Consider the following 19758-nt stretch of genomic DNA (forward strand, 5'->3'; position numbering starts at 1 on the left):
TCTGAGAAATCTGTATGTGAGTCAAGAAGTAACAGTTAGAACAGTACATGGAACAATTGACTGGTTCCACATTGGGAAAGGAGTAGGACAAGGTTGTATATTGTCACCCTACTTATTTAACTTATATGCAGAGTACATTATGCGAAATGCCAGGCTGGATGAAGCACAAGCCTGGATGAAGCACAGGCTGGAATCAAGATTGCCAAGAGCAATATCAGCCACCTCAGATATGCAGATGATACCATTCTAATGGCAGAAAATGAAGAGGAACTAAAGAGCTTCTTGATGAGGGTGAAGGAGGAAAGGGTGAAAGAGGAAAGCTGGCTTAAAACACAACATTCAAAAAACTAAGATCTTGGCTTCCAGTCCCATCACTTTATGGCAAACCGAAGGGGAAAAAGTGGAAACAGTGCCATGGTTTATTTTGGGGGCTCCAAAACCACTGTGGATAGTGACTGCAGCCATGAAATTAAAATACAGTTGCTCCTTCACAGCAAACTTTGAGTAACATAGGAAAACTTTGAGAAACCTAGATAGCATATTGAAAAGCAGAGACATCATTTTGCCAACAAAGGACCGTATAGTCAAAGCAATGATTTTTCCAGTAGTCATGTACAGATGTGAGAGATGGACCATAAAGAAGGCTGAGTGCTGAAGAACTGATGCTTTCAGTTTGTGGTGCTGGAAAGGACTCTTGACTTTGCTCGGGAAATGCAAATCAGAACCACAATGTGTTATCACCTCACACTTTTCAGAATGGCTGTCATTGAAAAGCACAAATAACAAATGTTGGTAAGGACATGGAGAAAAGGGAACCCTTGTGCACTGTTGTTGGGAATGTAAATTGGTGCAGTCTCTGTGGAAAACACTATGGAAGATTTACAAAAAAACTAAAAATAGAGCTACCATATGAACCAGCAATTCCACTCCTGGGTATATGTCTTAAAAAAAAAAAAAACACAAACACAAATTTGAAAAGATACATACATCCCTATACTTATAGCAACATTATTCACAGTTATCAAGATATGGAAGCAACCTAAATGTCCATCAGCAGGTGAATGGATAAAGAAGATGTATACACACACACACATATACAAACACATACACAATGGAACACTACTCAGCCATAAAAAGGAATGAAATTTTGCCACTTACAACAACATGGATAGAATTAGAAGTTACTGTGCAGAGTGAAAAAAGGTAGAAAGAAAAATACTGTGTGATATCACTTATACATGGAAACTATAAAATATTTCAAAGTAGTGGATTTAGTAAAAAAAAAAAAAAAAAAAAAGACTCACAGTTATAGAGAACAAACTAGTAGATAATAGTTGGATGAGGGAAGGGAGAGGGATGATATGGGGAGTGAGGAGTGGTTGGTAAAAACTGTCATGTATGAAATAAACTACAAGGATGTATTTTACAACACAGAGAACATAGCCAATATTTTAAAATAACTATAAATGGAGTATAACCTTTAAAATTCTTTGTCACTATATTGTATACCTGGAACTTACATAATTTGTACATCAATTATACTTCATTAAAGAGAAGGTAGGGGACTTCCTTTTGTGGTCCAGTGCTTAAGAATCCACCTGCCAATGCAGGGGACACAGGTTTGATCGCTGGTCCAGGGAAATTCCACCTGCTGAGGAGCAACTAATGCCGTGTGCCACAACTACTGAAGCCTGTGTGCCTAGAGCCTCTGCTCTGCAACAAGAGAAGCCACTGAAATGTGAAATCTGTGCACTGCAATGAAGAGCAGCCCCTGCTTGCTGCAACTAGAGAAAGCCCAAATGCAGCAATGAATACCCAGTGAAGCCAAAAGTAAAATAGTAAATAAATAAAAATTTAAAAATGAACTTATGTTTAATAAAAATGAAGAGAAAGAAAAGAAAAGGTAGGCACTTCCTTGGAGATCCAGTGGTTAAAATTCTGGGCTTCTAGTGCAGGGGGCTTAAGTTCTATTCCTGGTCTGGGAACTAAGATCCCATGTGTGCTGGTGTAGTCAAAAATAAATTAATTAAATTTAAAGGAAAAGAAAAGGTAATCTCCCTTGTTGAGTTAGGTTTTGATTCTTCAGAATTTTTTTGAAGAGAGAGTAGATGCTTTAGTTATCTACTGTTATGTGATCAGAATAGGTGTTTGAAACAAAACTTGCTATCCTAAGATTAGCCTCCCTTCTATGCTGGCTGACAGTAAGGTGAGGAGGTGAATGAGAGGCAAGCAGAGGTCAGAACTAAATGAAGGACTGTCTTAAGATGGGAGATGAATCAGTAGAAAGGCTGACCTCAGTAGCACTGAGCCCCATCACTGGAAATGTCCCCAATGTGTGCCCTAAGCCTGGAACTGTGCATGCCTGCATGGCACTTCATCTTCATGACTTCATCATGTGTTTTTTTTTTTTTTTTGAGGCTAATTACTTAACAATATTGTAGTGGTTTTGCCATACATTAACATGAATCCACCACAAGTGTACATGTGTTCCCCATCCTGAACCCCCCTCCCACCTCCCTCCCCATCCCATCCCTCTGCGTCATCCCCGTGCACCAGCCCCAAGCACCCTGTCTCATGCATTGAACCTGGACTGGTGATCCATTTCACATATGATAATATACATGTTTGAATGCTATTCTCCCAAATCATCCCACCCTCGCCCTCTCCCACAGAGTCCAAAAGTCTGTTCTGTACCTCTGTGTCTCTCTTGCTGTCTCGCGTACAGGGTCATCGTTACCACCTTTCTAAAATCCCATATATATGTGTTAGTATACTGTATTGGTGTTTTCCTTTCTGGTTTACTTCACTCTGTATAATGGGCTCCAGTTTCATCCACCTCATTAGAACTGATTCAAATGTATTCTTTTTAATGGCTGAGTAATATTCCCTTCTGTATATGTACCACAGCTTTCTTATCCATTCGTTTGCTGATGGACATCTAGGTTGGTTCCATGTCTTACACATGTTATAATGTTTTGGTGTCATTCAGTATATTCAACGTTGAAGCTTAAAGAATCAATGCCACTGTCTCTTCCTAAATTCTACAGGGTACAAACTTGTGGAGTTTTGTTATATAAAATTATGCTGTTTACATAGATACTACATATGTCAAATAAGTAATTTAGAATTATTTTAGTTTTGCTTTGGACTGCCCTCACTTAATAGAGTGAATGCATTTAGATGATCTAAGTGACCTCTATGGTACTGCTTATGATAATAAGTAAATGTTGGCTTTTCGTGCTTCCTGAGGCCTCATGTGAGAAGAAGGGCCATTGCCAACAATGTGCACTCCCCATGTCATGTGTTTATGCTGAAACCACCTCCCCGCCAGCAAACAACTTGGAGGCTTGCTCACACCGCACAGAGGTTCATGCCTTTGCTGACTCTGAAGTTATGGTCCCTCCTCTCTGAGAACAGAGATACCTTGAGGGTATCACAGGTGGTGACAGAGAGCTGGAGGGTCATCTAGTCCAGCTGTATCACCCACAACATCCACACACATCATGTGGCCGTTGATCGCTAGTGTGAGGTAGATCAGGGTTAGTGATGACCAGTAAAGAGTACAATAATAGTATGGGAAATGCTAACATGTCTGAGTTTGTCCCTGTAAATGTCATTCCCACAATCTGAAGCATTGCCTCAGTGCAATGCTTGGGAGATGAGAGTTCCTTGTTCTTGTTGCGTGTTAGAAGCTGTCCCTCTGGTGGTGGTGGTAATTGTAGCAAACATGATAATCCTCTTATTGTGTATCCAGTAGTCTTCTGCATATTTTACCCATGTAAAACCCTTTCATCTTCATAGCAAAGTAGACACTATTATTAACCCCATATTACAAATGAAGAAACTGAGGCACAGAGGGGGTGCATACCTGGCCAAAGACTCACAGCTTGTAAGTAAACTATAAACCCAGTCTCCAGAACCCATGCTGTTAGCCTCCAGGCCATCCTGCTCTGCTACTGTTGCTGATAAAACTAAAGATAATAGCAGTAATGGTGGTGAAAACTTACATGGGCCTTACCATGTACCAGGCTCCGTTCTAAGTGCTCTACATGCATTGACTGACATTCCTTGTAACAGTCTGAAGAAGCAGGTTCCATCACTGTGTATTACAGATAAAAAGCCTCAGGCACAGAAAAACTGACTGTCTTTTTGGAAGTTACAGCTGTTACAATTTATCTTTTTGTTGCTTTTAGCTCTTAAATTTTTGTAGCCTGTGCACTTGATCTGTCAATGGAAGTGCATCACTTGTGTATAGAGAGTGACCCAAAATACTGAGAATTCCTCTCATTGGAACTCACTGGTCCCACTCAGTCCTGGTCTCCTTATAATATCTGACATTTCCTTCTAAATCTTCTGTCTTCATAGCCTTCTCTTCCTCTGCTTCTTCATTACAATTGGCATTGCTCAGATGTTCAACCTTGGCTTGCTCTTCTCACTAGACATGGTTTCTCAAGTGGTCTTATTCAGAGTTTTCCTGTATCACTCTGATCTGCAGACTTACACACCCAGCTGCTTGCTGGCAGCTACACATGAATGTTCCACTGGCATCTTAAAACTCAGCGAGTTCAAAAGCAAATTAATTTTCTTTTCTCTGAAAAATACTCTTCTTCCTGTGTGCTTCATCCCAAAGCCTCCAAAGCTATGAACCCAGTCAGCATCCTTCTTTCCCCTCCCTCCTTCACACAATAATGCACATTAGAATCACTGTTTTAATCTTTTTTGTGTCTTGTACCTGGAGATTACTTTTCAAAATGACTAGGATGAAAGCCTTGGCACGTAGACTCAGAAAAGCCTCAATTAACAAACTGAAGAGTAACAATCATATGATCATTTTAATAGATGAAGGAAAAGCTTTTGACAGAATTCAACTTCTGTTTACAATAAGAACTCTCCACAAAGTGGATATAGAGGGAATATACCTCAACATAACAAAATCTCTGTAGGATAAGCCCACAGCAAACATCACACTCACAGCTTGAAAAGCAAGAAGCATTTTCTCTAAGGTCAGGAGCCAAACAAGGATGTCCATCTTGCCACTTTTATTCACCATAGTTTTAGAAGTCCTAGCCACAGCAATCAGACAAGGAAAAGAAATAAAAGGAATCCAAATAGGAATGGGAGAAGTAAAACTGTCACTGTTTTATTTGTTATTTGCAAATAACATGATACTATATATAAAAATTTCTAAAGACACCACCAAAAAACTACCAGAACTAATAAATGAATTTAGTAAAGGTAAAGGGTACAAAATTTAATAGAGTAGTCCCCTACATATTAATGTGAACCTTCAAGTTGCAGGCTGTCAATGATGCGAACATTGTCCACATATCCAGCCACATAAGTCGGCTCGTGTGTCTGGCGCACATTGTCACTCGTGTGCATTCCCTAAAGCACTGTGCTTTAGTGTGCTTTGCAGTTGTGAAGAGCACAGTGGGGGAGTGTCTTTATTTCACGCTCAGGATGTCTGAACACAAGCACAAAACAGCAGTGAAAAGCCTATTGTGTTAGTTGGGTACCTGGACTATCTTTGTTGGACTTAGGACCAAATTGGACATATGAACGTGCTCTCAGAACAGAGCTTGATTGTATATAGGGGACTTACTATACACAGAAATCTGCAGCATTTCCATACACTGATAATGATTATGTGAAAGAAAACTTAAGAAAATGATCCATTTACAACTGCATCAAGAAAAATATACCTGTGAATAAATTTAACCAAGGAGGGGAAAGACCTGAAAACTCTTAAGATGTTGATGAAAGAAGCTGAAGACAAGACAAAGACATACCATGACTATGGATTGGAAGAATTAATGTTGCTAAAATGTCCATACTTCCCAAGGTAATCTGCATAGTCGCTAACAAAATACCAGTGGAATTTTTCATAAAACTGGAATAAATTCTAAAATTTGTATGGAACCACAAACGACCCCAAAAGCCAAAGCAATCTTGAGAAAGGACAAAGCTGAAGATATCACATTCCCTGACTTCAGACTACACTACAAAGAAACAGTAATCAAAACATGATTGGTACTGGCCGGAAAACAGACTCATGTATCACTGGAACAAAATAGAAAGTCCAGAAATAAATTCACACTTACATGGTCAATTAATATATGTCAGAGGAATCAATAATATATGTTGGGGGAAAGACAGCCACTTCAATAAATGCTTTTGGGGAAACTGGACAGCCACATGCAAAACAATGACACTGGACTATTTTCTTATACCATATTCAGAGGTAAAGTGGTTAAAGACTCGAATATAAGACCTGAAACCACAAAATACCTACAGGAAAACATAGGCAGTATATTTTTTTTTCGTCTTAGGCCCTAGGCATATCTTTTTAGATATGTTTCCTCAGGCAAGAGTAAGAAAAGCAAAAATAAACAAATGGGACTGTCAAACAAAAAAGCATTTGTACAGCCAAAGAACTATCAAAATGAAAGGGCAGCCTGCTGTATAGGAGAAGATGATTTGTGAATAATATACTGGATGAAGGCTTAATATTCAAGTTGTATCAAGAAATCTTATAGCCTAATATTAAAAAGAACAAACAATCCAATTAAAAACTGCAGAGGACCTGAACAGTCATTTCTCCAAAGGACAAAAACATAGCCAACAAACACATGATAAAGGTTCTCAACATCACTAATCATCAGGAAAACACAAATCAAAACCAATGTGCTATCACCTAACTTCTGTTAGAATGACCATTATCAAAAAGACAAGAAATAACTATTGGCGAGGAGAATGTGGAGAAAACGGAACCCTCATTCACTGTTGCTGGGCATGTAAATTCATGCAGCTATTGTAGAGAACAGTATGACGATTCCTCAAAAAATTGAAAATAGAAATATCATCAGTCCAGTTCAGTTGCTCAGTCGTGTCTGACTCTTTGCGACCCCATGGACTTCAGCACACCAGGCCTCCCTTTCCATCACCAACTCCCAGAGTTTACTCAGACTCATGTCCACTGAGTCGGTGATGCCATCCAGCCATCTCATCCTCTGTCGTCCCCTTCTCCTCCTGCCCCCAATCTTGCCCAGCATCAGGGTCTTTTCCAATGAGTCAGCTCTTTGCATCAGGTGGCCAAAGTATTGGAGTTTCAGCTTCAGCATCAGTACTTCCAATGAATATTCAGGACTAATTTCCTTTAGAATTGAATGTTTGGATCTCCTTGTAGTCCGAGGGACTCTCAAGAGTCTTCTCCAACACCACAGTTCAAAAGCATCAATTCTTTGGCACTCAGCTTTCTTTATAGTCCAACTCTCACATCCATACATGGCCACTGGAAAAACCATAGCTTTGACTAGACGGACCTTTGTTGGCAAAGTAATGTCTCTGCTTTTTAATATGCTGTCTAGGTTGGTCATAACTTTCCTTCCAAGGAATAAGTGTCTTTTAATTTCATGGCTGCAATCACCATCTGCAGTGATTTTGGAGCCCCCCAAAATTAAGTCTGACATTGTTTCCACTGTTTCCCCATCTATTTGCCATGAAGTGATGGGACCAGAGGCCATGATCTTAGTTTTCTGAATGTTGAGTTTTAAAGCCAACTTTTTCACTCTCTCCTTTCACTTTTATCAGGAGGCTCTTTAGTTCTTCTTCACTTTCTGGAGTAAGGGTGGTGTCGTCTGCATATCTGAGGTCATTAATATTTCTTCAGGCAATCTTGATTCCAGCTTGTGCTTCATCCAGTCCAGGGTTTCTCATGATGTACTCTGCATATAAGTTAAATAAGCAGGGTGACAACATACAGCCTTGATGTACTCCTTTCCCTGTTTGGAACCAGTTCTGAGCTCCAGTTCTGGGTATTTATACAAGTAAAAATGCTAATTGAAAATGATGTATATACCCCTATGTTTGTTGAAGCCTAATTTATAAATAGCCAAGATTTGGAAGGAACCTGGCTGGGTATCAACCAATAGATGAATGGATAAAGAAGACATGTTTTACATATACATGTGTGTATATCTGTTTTGTATATATATATACACACACACTCGTTTCACCTACACACACAGTGGAATGTTATTCAGCCATGGAAAAAGGAAAGATTCCTACTTGAGCAGCACAAATGGACCTGGAGGGTTTTATGCTAAGTGGAATATGTCAGACGAGAAAGACCACTGTTGTATGACTGTCAGTTATGTGTGGAATCCAAAAAGCAAAACAAATGATCAAACAAAACAGAAAAGATACATTGATACAGAGAATAAGCTTGTGGTTGCTGGGGTAGGGGTGCAGGGATGGTTGAAAAAGGCATGTGGACAAGAGGTATAATCTTGCATTTAATATAAAATAAGTAATGGGGTTTAATATACAGCATGAGGAATATACTCAGTAATATTGTAATAGCTTTGTATGGTCACAGATAGTTACTAGACTCACCATGGTATTCATTCCATAATGTATTTAAATGTTGAATCACTGTTGTATACCTGAAACTAACATAATGTTGTACATCAACTATAATATTTTTAATTTCTTTTTATAATCCCCTAAAGTGAAGCCTTGATGATAGACTTCTTTTGACAGCATTAGATGCTGACATTTGTCAGTTATCATGGTTAACAGGAGTTCCTAAAACAATTTGTAATTGTTTTACTGCACCATTAGCAGTGTGACATTCTGAACACTGTCTGTCTTTAATTTCAGCCTGTGAAGTTGAAGCAGGGAAAGTTTACCAAGTGTCCTCAAAAGAGCACATCCAGCCTTTCAAAGAAAACATGGAACAATTTATTATTCAAGGTAAATTCTGAAAAGATGCTGCACTTCCCTCCCTGCTCAGCAGAAAGGTAGAAGGCATTTTAAAAAATAGGCATTGGTTTAAAAAGAGTTATTTTAACATCACAGAAAAATAAATGATGTTGTAATCATAAATCACACAGTTGTGACAGACGAGCAATTAGCTAAATATGCTGTTTTGTGGATAATATTCATTATTACTGTTTTTTTAATGACAGTAAATACAGTAGCTATTAGTTAAAATGGCATATACTTATAAAGGCATTACAATTTTTATGCTTTTTGTAATAGAAAGTTAGATATTCTTTAAAGTCTTATCTACACATACAACTTCAGTTCAACTTGGTATTTGCTTTATCAAAACATTGTGCTACAAAACAAAGTACATTGATGATTTTCTGATCTTTAAAACATTATATTCTATTTTTATAGGATGTATAAATAATCCTGGATATTTAACACCTTTTCCCCAAGGACCATAAACACTTTATAAATATTATGTTCTTGATTCTTCCTATATTCCTATGAAATAAGCAGCAGTGGAAAATTTCAAGCAGTATTATAGCAACAAAAAAAATTTAATAGGAGAAATTTATTAATCTATTGCTGTTTGAAATCCTTGAAACATGATTATATCAAAGGACTCACTACTCCACACATTTCTGCTTTGGAATATTGCATATCTTCTGAAGATCAGATCTGTATGAAGCTGTGCTCTGGGGAGGCTCTCCTAGTTCAGGAATTCTCCAGAGACTGATGTGGCCTGAGACTGAAGCCAAGCAGTGCTCTGAAGACTGGCTTCATCTTCTGTCATTTTACAGGTTGTTCAGGTGTCTGTAATGATGATAACATAGTGAATGAGTTATATTGGAATTTGATTAAACATTAAGCACAGCTCTTTTTTAAATGAGACAATACCATTTAATCATTTAAATTAATTGTGATCTTAGAAACAGAAGTTTGGTCCATCATATATCAAAGTGGTTGTCATTTTCATATCCTCAGGGCCTCATAGCTGAGACTAGAACGTCTGCTACCTGATTCCTAAATAGTCCTTGACTGAAATCCATGTTCTGTAGGATCCTGTCCGCTCACTCAACTCTTAATGGTGAAGGAAAGTAAATCTTGGTTTTTTGTCCAGTGGGCCTTTAGGATCAAGAGCCTATAATTTCATGGAATATTCTTTATTGCTTATGGGTAAAAAGGAGTCCTTAACTCTATAACTCATTAAAAAAGAAGTCAAACAATTTGCTAGATTTCACATCTAAAACATTAATCAGTGTGTGATTCATATAGTTGGTCACATCATATGTGATTATATTATATAATATTCTGAATCTGTATTTTGTAGACCAAGTCCTGAATTTTTCTTTTGACTTCATCTTTTTGAATGAAGAGCAAAACTGTGTTTTTGCGACCTAGGTAGAATTTAGAAATTGTGCTTATAAATCATACATGATCAGCCATATCTAATCTTTCAAAATCATTATGATGATTCCAAGGTTGTGTGAGACCCTCAGAATTTGCCCAGTAGTTCACTTGGGTGGAGACCGTATCCCTTCAGACTAAATGGATAGGTATCAATTCATGTTTTACTGGTCTTCTGTATTGTAGCTCCTTTATTATGAAATTCAGGTGTTAGTAATTCTGCTTCTGCATGACTTCACAAAGAAACAATGACTCTTGTAAAGATAATACCTTTTTATCCTTATAGGTGTGAAATACTTCACCTTATTACCATTAGGTTAATCCTCATTGAGTTGGACATGACTGAGTGACTTTCACTTTCACTTTTGGGCTTCCCTAGTGGTCAGCTGGTAAAGAATCTGCCTGCAATGTGGGAGACCTGGTTCCATCCCTGGGTTGGTAAGATCCTCTGGAGAAGAGAACGGCTGCCCCCTCCAGTATTCTGGCCTGGAGAATTCCATGGACTGTACAGTCCCATGGGGTCACAGAGTCTGACATGACTGAGTGACTTTCACTTTCAGTCCTAATTATTTATGTGACTCTTTTCTTCATGTCTCTTCATCAAGCACCTTCAGTTAGCCTTTTATTTCTTCTCTGGTTCTCTTCACGTGTTCTATGATTTTAAAAAATTTTTGAACACCTATTTGCCCAAACATTCTTTGGGGTACTGAGTCACAGCAGTGAATAAGAAAATGTTTGTATCTTAGCGGGCATTACATTGTATGTTATCTGGAAGATGACAACAGCAAATCCTTAGAAAAAACTTATATAGATCAAATGTGTCTAAAATGTGGAAGAAAATAAAAGTCTAGCTTTAAACATGATTGCTCATGAGCCTGTGTTCAATGACATATAGTGAAAAAATGAATTTCAAAATACAGTTCTCTAAGAATATGGCCAATTTTGGATTCCATATTTTTTCTAGTTATCAGGACAAAATTCTAAAATTAAATCTATACACTAAAAATGTGTTCCATTATATATGCCAAATCTTTGTTTATAAATAGGCCTTCTTCAGTAATAAAACCATTTTCTTATATTAACCTATGTGCTCAGGTTCCTTTACATGGGTATATTCTTTTTTTTTTTAATAGTCCATCAAAGGCTTTTCAATGTGCTTCATTTTCTAAAGCTAAAGTCTATCTCAGACAACCCAAGAGCCTATATCCAGTGCTAACCAAACATTTTAATTGCATTAGCTCTCACAGTATAATAGAGACCTCTCTTAAGCATACTCAAAGAGCCTCTGAGTCCATCTGGTCCAGTTATCCATTGATCCACCCCCATTTGCACGCCCCATCTTTCCAGTTCTACTCAAGACAAAACTTCATGGCCTTTACTTAAACACCTCTTTGGGGGTGTCCCTTACCTCTGCTCTGAAATAGACAAATTTAGAGAGTTGAGTCCTGCTGCCATAAAACAGATATTGATTGTAATGGTGCCACCTAAGTGCCATCCCTTGTGTAGCATGAATAAATAATATTCAATTATTTATTATACAAATACTGTTCTGAGCATATATACCCCCCCCACAGTTTTATATTCCTTGTGACATTTAACCATTCTCTGAGATTGTATCATTTATTTGTCCCCAAACAGTGTAAGGTCCATTAAGAGAGCACTTTGCTCTGCTTCTTGCTGTGTCCCTACACCTAGAAAAATGCCTGGAGTATAGTATCCACCATCCTGCTCACCAGAGAAAAGCCCAACAACCCTCATTAAGCCTATATTCACACCAGGGTAGCTCAACGTTTGTTTCTTGACAGGGTGGCTGTCCTTATACAACACTAACTCCTGTCACCTTAGTCATGCCAGAGACCTGCTGCTGGAATTCACTTCTTAGCAGTACTATAATATTTCCCTTGCAAAGTTAGTTTTCTCAGTTTCTGAGATTTGTTTCTGTCTTCTCTTGAACCTCTATAATCTTCCTGTTCACTTACCTATTGCTTTAATGATAATCTCACTTCATCAACATTCAAAAAACTAAGATCATGGCATTCAGTTCCATCACTTCATGGCAAATAGATGGGGAAAAAATAGAAACAGTGACAGCTTTTATTTTCCTGGGCTCCAAAATCACTGCAGATGGTGACTGCAGCCACAAAATTAAAATACGCTTGCTCCTTGGGAAAAAAAGCTTATGACAAACCTAGACATCCACCAGACATGGAAAAATGGACTGGTTCCAGATTGGGAAAGGAGTACCTCAAGGCTATATATTGTCACCCTGCTTATTTGACTTATATGCAGGGTACATCATGTGAAATTCTGGGCTAGCTGAAGCAGAAGCTGGAATCAGGATTGCCGGGAGAAATATCAATAACCTCAGATATGCAGATGACACCACCCTTATGGCAGAAAGCGAAGAGGAACTGAAGAGCCTATTGATGAAAGTGAAAGAGGAGAGTGAAAAAGCTGGCTTATAACTCAACATTCAAAAAACGAAGATAATGGCATGCAGTCCCATCACTTCATGGCAAATAGATGGGGAAACAATGGAAACAGTGACAGACTTCATTTTCTTGGGCTTCAAGATCACTGCCGATTTTGACTGCAGCCATGAAATTAAACGATGCTTGGCTATGACCAATGTAGACAGCATATTAAAACGCAGAGACATTACTTTGCTGACAAAGGTCTGTCTAGTCAGAGCTGTAGTTTTTGTAATAGTCATGTATGGATGTGAGAGTTGGACCATAAAAAAAAAACACAAAACAAAAAACTGAGCACTGAAGATTTGATGCTTTTGGACTGTGGTGTTGGAGAAGACTCTTGAGAGTCCCTTGGACTGCAAGGAGATACAGCCAGTCAATCCTAAAGGAAATCAGTCCTGAATATCCATTGGAAGGACTGATGCTTAAGCTGAAGCTCCAATACTTTAGCCACATGATGTGAAGAACTGACTCATTGGAAAAGACCCTGATGCTGGGAAAGATTGAAGGCAGGAGGAGAAGGGGAGGGCAGAGGATGAGATGGTTGGGTGGCATCACCAATTTGATGGACATAAGTTTGAGTAAACTCCAGGAGTTGGTGATGGACAGGGAGGCCTGGCATACTGCAGTCCATGGGGTTGCAAAGAGTTGGATATGACTGGCTAAACTTAACTGAGACATCGTATTAGAAAACTGAGACATCACTTTGCCAACAAAGGTCCCTATAGTCTAAGCTATGGTTATTACAGTAGTCATGTACAGATGTGAGAGTTGGACCATAAGGAAGGCAGAGTAAAGACCATAAAGATCGAGAGCAGGAGGAGAAGGAGGCAACAGAGGATGAGAGAGTTGGGTGGCATCACCCACTCAATGGACATGAGTTTGAGCAAACTCCAGGAGATAGCAGTTCATGGGTTCGCAAAAAGTCAGACATGATTTAGCGACTGAACCACAACATACTCTGGTGAGAAAACAGACTCTGTTGTAAAGCTTCTCCCACACCCACCCATCACTGCGTCTGCAAACCTGGCTGAGGACCTTAGGCTTTGCCTTGAATTTGGGGGAGTAGAGACTTAAAGATTTAAGAGAGGGTACACTGACAGCCGGTCATGTATGGATGTGAGAGTTGGACTGTGAAGAAAGCTGGGCACCGAAAAATTGATGCTTTTGAACTGTGGTATTGGAGAAGACTCTTGAGAGTCCCTTGGATTGCAAGGAGATCCAACCAGTTCATCCTAAAGGAGATCAGTCCTGGGTGTTCATTGGAAGGACTGATGCTGAGGCTGAAACTCCAATACTTTGGCCACCTCATGTGAAGAGTTGACTCATTGGAAAAGACCCTGATGCTGGGAGGGATTGGGGGCAGGAGGAGAAGGGGACGACAGAGGATGAGATGGCTGGATGGCATCACAGACTCGATGGACATGAGTTTGAGTGAACTCCGGGAGTTGGTGATGGACAGGGAGGCCTGGCGTGCTGCGATTCATGGGGTCACAAAGAGTCGGACACGACTGAGCGACTGAACTAACTGACTGACTGACACTGACAGCCTAGGGACCATCTACGTGGAGGCTGCCCAGACTTGGAGGCAGGAGGCCACTTTGAAGATTGTTTGGTTACACTGTTAGAGAGGCAAGGGGGCCTGTCACAGGTGTGGGGGTATAGTCACAGTGCTGGAGACAGGATATATTTGAGGGATATTAATAACATAGAACAGAAATCACTTGCTGACCAAATGAACATAAAGGCGATGGATGGTGTCCAGATTTCAGGTTTCAATGGCTGGGTGAGTCACTGAGATAGAGAAAAGAAATCTTGGAAAAGTTTTGAATGGGTAGTATAATCACCTTAGGTGGACACACAGGTAAGCAGGTGTCTGTATGCAGTAGATGTGGGAGAGGAGCCGAGATGCAGGATTGCACATCACAGGCCAAGTGATTATCTAGTGCATGTGATCACCTAGGAGGATAAGAAAATAGATTCTAGGGTAGAATTCTGGAGGAGAATACATTTACAGGATGAACAGGAGAATCCCCAACAGGTGTTGGTAGTCAGACAGGTGGAAAGAACATGAGAGAAGCTATTGTAAGGGAAGCCAGAGTGAGGGATAGTTCAGAAGTGGGGAATGATAATAGTGGTACTTGTTCCTGAATGAAACATTTCTCTTGGATTGGTATAGGCAGAAACCAGTCCTCAGAGGTTTTTACATTGAAGGGAAGTGAGAAAATAGACTGCAACTCTGCAATGACTTTAAAAGTTATTGTTGGACAAGTATAAGTGATATATGAGCATTTGACTTACTGTTTAATTGAAATAACTACAGTTAGCCTTCTCTGATATATACCAACATGTGTGATAATTTTATTTTTGTGCATTGTTAAAAAACTAATTGGTAATCTCCAGATACTTATGCATCATTTTTTTAACTTTATTTATGCAGCTTTAAGTACAGTTGATTTCCGATGTTATGTTAGTTTCTGCTATACAGCTAAGTGAATCAGTTTTACATATATCTACTCTTTTTTAGATTCCTTTCCCAATAGGTCATTACAGAGTCCTGAGTTGAGTTCTCTGTGCTGCACGGAATGTCTTTTTGGTTATCTATTCATTGGTTTCTGTTTGTTGGTTACCTATTTGTTGGCTGTCTATCATAGCATGCATATGTCAATCCCAATCTCCCAGTTTATCCCTCCTCCCCATTCTTCTGGACTTCCCTGGTGGCTCAGATGGTAAAAAATCTGCCTGCAGATTTTTTGACCAAGGGTTCGATCCCTGGGTCAGGAAGATCCTCTGGAGAAGGGAATGTCAACCCACTCCAATATTCTTGCCTGGAGAATTCCATGGACAGAGGAGCATGGTGGGCTACAGTCCATGGGGTCGCAAAGAATCAGATCTGACTGAGCAGCTAACACTGCCCATTCCTCCTGGTAACCATGAGTTTTTTGTTTGTTTGTTTGTTTTCTACATCTGTGACTCTGTTTCTATTTTGTAACTAGGTTCATTTGTACCATTTATTTTAGAGTCCACGTATAAGTGATAATATATAATATTTGTCTTTGTCAGATTTGCTTCACAGTAAATGGCATTATTTCATTCTTTTTAAGGCTGAGTAGTATTCCATTGTGTATACATATATACACACACTATATCTCCTTAATCCATTTGTCTATTGATGGACATTTAGGTTGCTTTCATGTCCTGGCTTTTGTAAATAGTGTTGCAATGAACATTGGGGTGCATACATCTTTTTGAATATGTGTTTTTTCAGATATATTTGCAATCATATGGTAGCCCTATTTTTAGTTTTTAAAGGAACCTCCACACTGTTCTCCAAGTGGCTGCACCAATTTACATTCCCACCAACAGGGTGGGAAGGTTCCCTTTTCTCCACACCTTCGCTAGTATTTATTGTCTGTAGACTTTTAGATGATGGCTGTTCTGACTGGTGTGAGGTGGTACCTTATTGTAGTTTAGATTTGCATTTTTTTAAAATAATGAGCACTGTTGAGCATCTTTTCATGTGCCTTTTGACCATCTGTGTGTCTTTTTTTAAGAAATATCTATTTAGATCTTTTGCCATTTTGGAGTTGGGTTGTTTGTTTTCTTTTACATTGAGCTGTGTGAGCTGCTTGTATATTTTGGAGAGTAATCCCTTGTCAGTCACTTCATTTGCAATATTTTCTCCCATTCTGTGGATTGCCTTTTCGTTTTGTTTATGGTTTCCTTTGCTGTGCAAAAGCTCTGAAGTTTAATTAGCTTCCATTTGTTTATTTTTGTTTTTATTTTCATTGCTCTGGGAGGTGGATCAAAAAAGATCTTACTGTGATTCATGTCAGAGAGGTTCTGCCTGTGTTTTCCTTTAAGAGTTTTATAGTGTCCAGTCTTACATCTAGGTCTTTGATCCATTTTGAGTTGATTTTTGTGTATGGTATTAGGGAGTATTCTGCTGTCATTATTTTACATGTAGCTGTCCAGCTTTCCTAGCACCACCTACAGAAGAGACTGTCTTTTTTCCATTGTATGTTCTTGCCTCTTTTATCATAGATTAGGTGACCATAGTTGCGTGGGTTTATCTCGACTTTCTATCCTGTTCCATTGATCTATATTTCTGTTTTTGTGCCAGTACCACCCTGTTTTGATGACTGTAGCTTTGTAGTATAGTCTGATGTCAGGGAGCCTGATGCCTCCAGCTCCATTTTTCTTTCTCAATATTGCTCTGGCTGTTCGGAGTCTTTCATGTTTCCATACAAATCATAAATTCTTTTCTAATTCTGTGAAAAATGCTATAGTTCATAGGGGTTGTATTGAATCTGTAGATTACTTTGGGTGGTATGGTCATTTTGACAACATTGATTCTTCCAATCCAAGAGCATAGTATATCTCTCCATCTGTTTGTGTCATCTTTGATTTCTTTCATCAGTATCTTATAGTTTTTGAAGGACAAGCCTTTTGCCTCCTTGGGTACATTTGTTTCTAGATATTTTATTCTTTTTGATGTGATGGTAAATGAGATTGTTTCCTTAATTTCTCTTTGTGATCTTTCACTATTAGTGAGTAGGAATGCAAGAGATTTCTGTGTTTTAGTTTTAATTTTGTAGCTTGCAACTTTACCATTTTCATTGATGAGCTCTGGTTTTCTGGCAACATCATTAGGAGTTTCTATGTATAGTATCATGTCATCTGCAAACAGTGACATTTTACTTCTTTTCCTTTTTCACTTTTATTATGAAATTTAAAAATATTACTATATGTATTTTTAGATATTTTTTATTACATATAGCTTATTTTATATATAATAGAAACATAGCATATTTATGTACATATGTATGCACACATACATATAATTTTGCGTATTTTATATTCATTTCATTTATAACACAAGATAAATATATTCTCATTATTTGCCATAATTATGTTCTGCAAGGTTGCCACAAACACTGAATTAGTGAGTACTAGACCACTGTTCCTAGCAGTATACAGTTCTTCAAGCCTCTGGTCACATTTTGGTCTCATTTCATCAAGCAGCCAAAGTACAATCTTGCTTTATGTGTGTTCATGTTTGAATACACCTTCTTTACTATACTGCTAATTCATTAATATCAAACTCACAACCAAGTCTGACAGCCCCTGAGTGAAGCTTACCCAACACATGTATTTTCTCCATAAGGCACACCATAGCCTCCTCAGGTTTAGGGCACTAGATATCTCTGCACCTCCATGCTTGTGGACTGTTTAAAAAGAGAGATTACCAGAAAAGGAGGAGGTAAAAAGATGCCAAACTATGTCCCAGTAGGCTGAGAAAAGGACACTTGTACAGTATGAGACTTGGAATAAAGCAGAGCCACACTGTATTCAGCCTTAACCAGGAACATGTGCCTGGTGACTCAGACCTTTCAATGTTCTGCATACAACTGCGAGTAACTGCAAAAGCACTGCAGTTATTTACGTTGGAATTAAAATCAATTTTAATGAGTTGGCAACTTCACAAATACAGAATCCATGAATAACGAGGATCACCTTTGAAAGGTTATGTATGTATAAATAAGGGCAAGTGTGTATACATGTGAAATGCTGGGCTCGATGAATCACAAGCTGGAGTCAAAATTGCTGGGAGAAATATCAACAGCCTCGGATATGCAGTACGAGGAGAGTGAAAAAGTTGGCTTTAAAACTCAACATTCAGAAAACTAAGATCATGGCCTCTGGTCCCATCACTTCATGGCAAATAGATGGGGAAAGAGTGGAAACAGTGTCAGACTTTATTTTTTTGGGCTCCAAAATCACTGCAGATGGTGATTGCAGCCATGAAATTAAAAGACGCTTACTCCTTGGAAGGAAAGTTATGACCAACCTAAACAGCACATTAAAAAGCAGAGACATTGCTTTGCCAGCAAAGGTCCGTCTAGTCAAGGCTATGGTTTTGCCAGTGGTCATGTATGGATGTAAGAGTTGGACTGTGAAGAAAGCTGAGCACTGAAAAATTGATGCTTTTCAACTGTGGTGTTGGAGAAAACTCTTGAGAGTCCCTTGAACTGCAAGGAGATCCAACCAGTCCATCCTGAGGGAGATCAGTCCTGGGTGTTCATTGGAAGGACTAATGCTGAGGCTGAAACTCCAATACTTTGGCCACCTCATGCGAAGAGTTGACTCATTGGAAAAGACCCTGATGCAGGGAGGGGTTGGGGGCAGGAGGAGAAGGGGACGACAGAGGATGAGATGGTTGGATGGCATCACCGACTCGATGGATATGAGTTTGAGTAAACTCCGGGAGTTGGTGATAGACAGGAAGGCCTGGCGTGCTGCGATTCATGGGGTCGCAAAGAGTCAGACACGACTGAGTGACTGAACTGAACTGAACCACTCAAATGGCAGAAAATGAAGAGGAACTAAAGAGCCTCTTGATGAAGGTGAAAGAGGAGAGTGAAAAAGCTTGCTTGAAACTCAACATTCAGAAAACCAGGATCATGACATCTGGTCCCATCACTTCATGGCAGATAGAAGAGGAAAAAATGGAAACAGTGACAGATTTTATTTTCATGGGCTCCAAGACATGATACTATACATGGAAAATCCTAATGATGCTTCCAGAAAACCAGAGCTCATCAATGAATTTGGTAAAGTTGCAAGTTACAAAATTAATACACAGAGTCTCTTGCATTCCTATATACTAATAATGCAAGATCACTGCTGACAGTGACTGCAGCCATGAAATTTAAAAGATGCTTGCTTCTTGGAAGGAAAGTTATGACAAACCTAGACAGCATATTAAAAAAGAAAGACATCACTTCCCCACAAAGGTCCATATAGTCCAAGCTATGGATTTTCCAGTAGTCATGTACCAATATGATATTTGGATCATTAAGAAGGCTGAGTGTCAAAGAATTGATGCTTTTGAATTGTGGTACTGGAGAAGACTTTTGAGAGTCCCTTGGACTGCAAAGAGATCAAACCAGTCAAATCTGAAAGGAAATCAGTCCTGAATATTCATTGGAAGGACTGTTGCTGCAACTGAAGCTCCAGTGCTTTGGCCACCTGATGTGAAGAGCCAACTCATTGGAGAAGACCCTGATGCTGGGAGAGATTGAGGGCAGGAGGAGAAGGGGATGGC

General features: G+C 39.0%; 1 protein-coding gene across 1 annotated transcript in view; it reads left to right on the plus strand.

The window, feature by feature from the left end:
• Positions 1 to 19758, plus strand: part of FMN2 (formin 2) — a 346102-nt gene that overhangs the window by 261824 nt on the left and 64520 nt on the right. Inside the window, exon 14 of the mRNA XM_061161517.1 lies at positions 8662 to 8754. Coding sequence (XP_061017500.1) covers positions 8662 to 8754 — 93 coding nt within the window. The remainder of the gene's footprint in view (positions 1 to 8661; positions 8755 to 19758) is intronic.

The sequence above is a fragment of the Dama dama genome, chromosome 15 (genome assembly GCF_033118175.1).
Source record: "Dama dama isolate Ldn47 chromosome 15, ASM3311817v1, whole genome shotgun sequence".
Classification (NCBI taxonomy): domain Eukaryota; kingdom Metazoa; phylum Chordata; class Mammalia; order Artiodactyla; family Cervidae; genus Dama; species Dama dama.